This window comes from Arachis ipaensis, chromosome B1 (genome assembly GCF_059453495.1).
Source record: "Arachis ipaensis isolate K30076 ecotype BB chromosome B1, ASM5945349v1, whole genome shotgun sequence".
Lineage (NCBI taxonomy): Eukaryota > Viridiplantae > Streptophyta > Magnoliopsida > Fabales > Fabaceae > Arachis > Arachis ipaensis.
This window is the reverse complement of record NC_142436.1, coordinates 533,578-536,606: the sequence shown is the minus strand read 5'-3', so window position 1 is coordinate 536,606 and position 3,029 is coordinate 533,578. Positions and strand designations below refer to the sequence as shown.

Genomic DNA, 3,029 nt, shown 5'->3' with positions numbered 1-3,029 from the left:
TCATATAATATTATATCAAAGTATATTTCCGGTTTTTTTTTTTAACTTTTTGTGTGTAGCTTAGCTTTATTTTGAGCTGATAAAGTTATAATAAACCATTAGCAGATAAAGTTATAATAAAAAAATATTAAAAAACAATGGGCATAGGAGGTGGGGTGGAAACTTCACCTTTTTTTTTTTCTCTCACTCTTATCAAATCATCACAAAACCGAACACCAACTGTTTAATTTTTGTGGCATTTTCTCCTTATAAATAGCAATGAATGTCTTAGCATTCAAACTCCCCTCACCACTACTCTCTCTATTTCTCTTCATTTCATTCTTCTCCAAAATTAAGTGTATACATATATACATTATTCCTTTCATTTTCTTCTTTATTTTGAACTTGAAATTAAACAAGATTTCAATTTCAATCTATAACCAAGTAGTAGTACTACTATTAATTAATATGTCTCTGCTACTCTCACATCATTATTATCACCAACAACATTATTATTCTTCTAAATCACTCTTCATTTTCCTACATCTACTTGCTTCCACAGGTACATATTATAACATATTATGTTAGCAATTTAATCAAATATATATTAAATTATTTAATAATTTTTTACTATTAATTTTACGTAAGAATATTTTTGAACATGGCTCTTCTAAACTCCTTATTGTCAAAGAAACTAATAAGCATTTCCAAGGTTTATCATGTATGTTCATTAATAAAAAAAAAGTAGTTCAGATGCAGCAGAAACCTTTTTTATGGTGGAGTCCAAAGAGGCTACATACATTTATGCATGCAACTTTTTTACTTTTGTAAAATAATGCTTTTAATTTTGGTTCATATAACATTATAATATAATAACTATATCTACATTACATTATTATTGTAACTGACTTTCATTAGTCCTAATTCATAACACATTTAATGTTGACTTTTTTAATACAATAATATTATTGTATTAGCATATATCAAAATAGGTGAAAACTTGGTTGCAAGTCGATTTCACGTAAAGTTGATACTTGAGAGTCGTTAAATGATTTGACTGATTTGACTAAATTTTTATCTAACAGTTTTTCAGATACCAACTTCTCGTCTTCACCTGAGTTTTCACCGTGAGAATAACATGCTGTATTTGATTTTAAACTAATTAATGTTAATTTCTATAATTTCAATGTAGGGTTATGGGTGTCAGCAACAACATTCACATTTGAGAATAAATGTGAACACACAGTTTGGCCCGGCATTCTTGGAAAGCCTGATCTCGGAGCCACGGGCTTCGAGCTCAGGGGTGGAGACACGCGCTCTTTTAACGCGCCTCCAGCCTGGTCGGGCCGGTTTTGGGCTCGAACAGGCTGTAAATTCGATGACTCAGGACACGGCGCGTGTTCCACGGGTGACTGTGGATCCGGAGAGGTCAACTGCAACGGCAATGGCGCCGCACCGCCGGCTACTCTTGCGGAGTTCACACTTGGCGGCGGCGCCCAGGACTACTACGACGTAAGCCTTGTTGATGGCTACAACGTGCCGATGGTGGTGGAGGCGAGTGGCGGAACCGGCTCTTGCGCCGCGACGGGGTGCGGCGCGGATCTGAACCGGCGATGCCCGGAGGAACTGAGGGTGGACGGGGGAGACGCGTGTAACAGCGCGTGCCGTGCGTTTGGGAAAGCGGAGTATTGCTGCGACGGAGAGTTTGGTTCGCCGGCGGCGTGTAAACCGTCGGTGTATTCGGAGATATTCAAATCGGCGTGTCCAAAAGCGTATAGCTACGCTTTTGATGACGCAACGAGCACGTTTACGTGTTCTGGTGCTGATTACACCATCACATTTTGTCCTACTTCTTTACCAAGGTAAATATATTTTTCTTTTTTGGAAAAGTATAGGTAACTAACAATATTTTTGAACAATGTGTGAATAATGTGAATTAATAGGGTTAAAAGAGTAAATCAATCTTAAATTTAATTAGTAGCATTAAATTAGAATGTAATGTATTCTTATTTGATTGGTGGTTATTCATGTTGTTTAAGATAATCATTGTTTAGCTAGTACTCTTTTTTTTTTCTTAAAAATAATATTAGTATATTACATGTTATAATAACTTTTTCTAAAGTATCTAAAATACTAATATTGAGTTTAAGGAAACATAGAAGAAAAGAAAAAAATAAAGATGATAATGAGTTTGATTTGTAATTTAAAAAAAAATAAAAAATTAATTTAATTAGTTAATATTAACTAATTTTAACGTTTAGATTTATAAATTAGAATATAAAATTAAGAGCGTATGATTTAGGACATAAGAATTTAATATAAATAAAATAATTTAAAAAAAATTGGCTGATATTATGTGATTGAATTTGCAGTTTGAAATCATTGATGGATTCTGGAGCAGGATCATCAGTTGAGCAAGCAGCCGTAGCTACAAAATCATGGATAGCAAATTTAGCAACAGGAGCTTCCACAAGAACTCAACATTTTGCACCTTCCATTTCTCCATTTTTTGTAGCTCTTACTTTCATTATTCTTTCTAATTTAATCTCTTAGCTTCTCTACCTATGTGTGTATGCATGTAATGCATGTCCCTTTAGGAAGTAACATCTCAATTGCATTGATTTGCACCATCCTCTCACCTTTTTTAATTTTCCAACATATATAGAAATAGGATTAACAACATTTGTTTGTTGTTAAATTATATATATAGATAGTATTGTTATTATTGTTGAATTCAATGTAAATTATTTATAGTACTAGTAAGCAGTTTAATCATTTAACAATATTGAGTATATATTATGTTACCTTTCTGGCTGACTTGATCTTATTAACAAATTAAATTGCAAGAAATTAAAGACTATACATGCAATATAATCTAATTGATGTAACCCCATAAATGTCAAAGGATTATTCCAAAAAAAAAGGGAAAAAATTATGATAAAGTAGAGGCCATGCATGCTTGGCTTGCTAAGATTTTTCAACATTAAAAAGAATTTGAGTGATGAGATCCTGCAATTTTAAGGCTCTATGTTATGACTCACACATGTTAA

At 33.0% G+C, this 3,029-nt stretch overlaps 1 protein-coding gene across 1 annotated transcript; it reads left to right on the top strand.

The window, feature by feature from the left end:
• The first annotated feature begins 284 nt into the window (after window positions 1-284).
• LOC107608345 (thaumatin-like protein 1) lies at window positions 285-2,773 on the top strand. Its single transcript, XM_016310406.3, has 3 exons — window positions 285-541; window positions 1,172-1,841; window positions 2,352-2,773. The coding sequence occupies exons 1-3, from the start codon at window positions 448-450 to the stop codon at window positions 2,530-2,532; spliced, it is 945 nt and encodes a 314-aa protein (XP_016165892.3). The 5' UTR covers window positions 285-447; the 3' UTR covers window positions 2,533-2,773.
• The last annotated feature ends 256 nt before the right edge of the window (window positions 2,774-3,029 follow it).

Coding starts and splice junctions, on each gene's coding strand:
- LOC107608345 (XM_016310406.3), top strand. CDS start 448: ATGTCTCTGCTACTCTCACATCATTATTATCACCAACAACATTATTAT. Junction 542..1,171: donor ACATCTACTTGCTTCCACAG/GTACATATTATA, acceptor ATTTCAATGTAG/GGTTATGGGTGTCAGCAACA. Junction 1,842..2,351: donor TGTCCTACTTCTTTACCAAG/GTAAATATATTT, acceptor TTGAATTTGCAG/TTTGAAATCATTGATGGATT.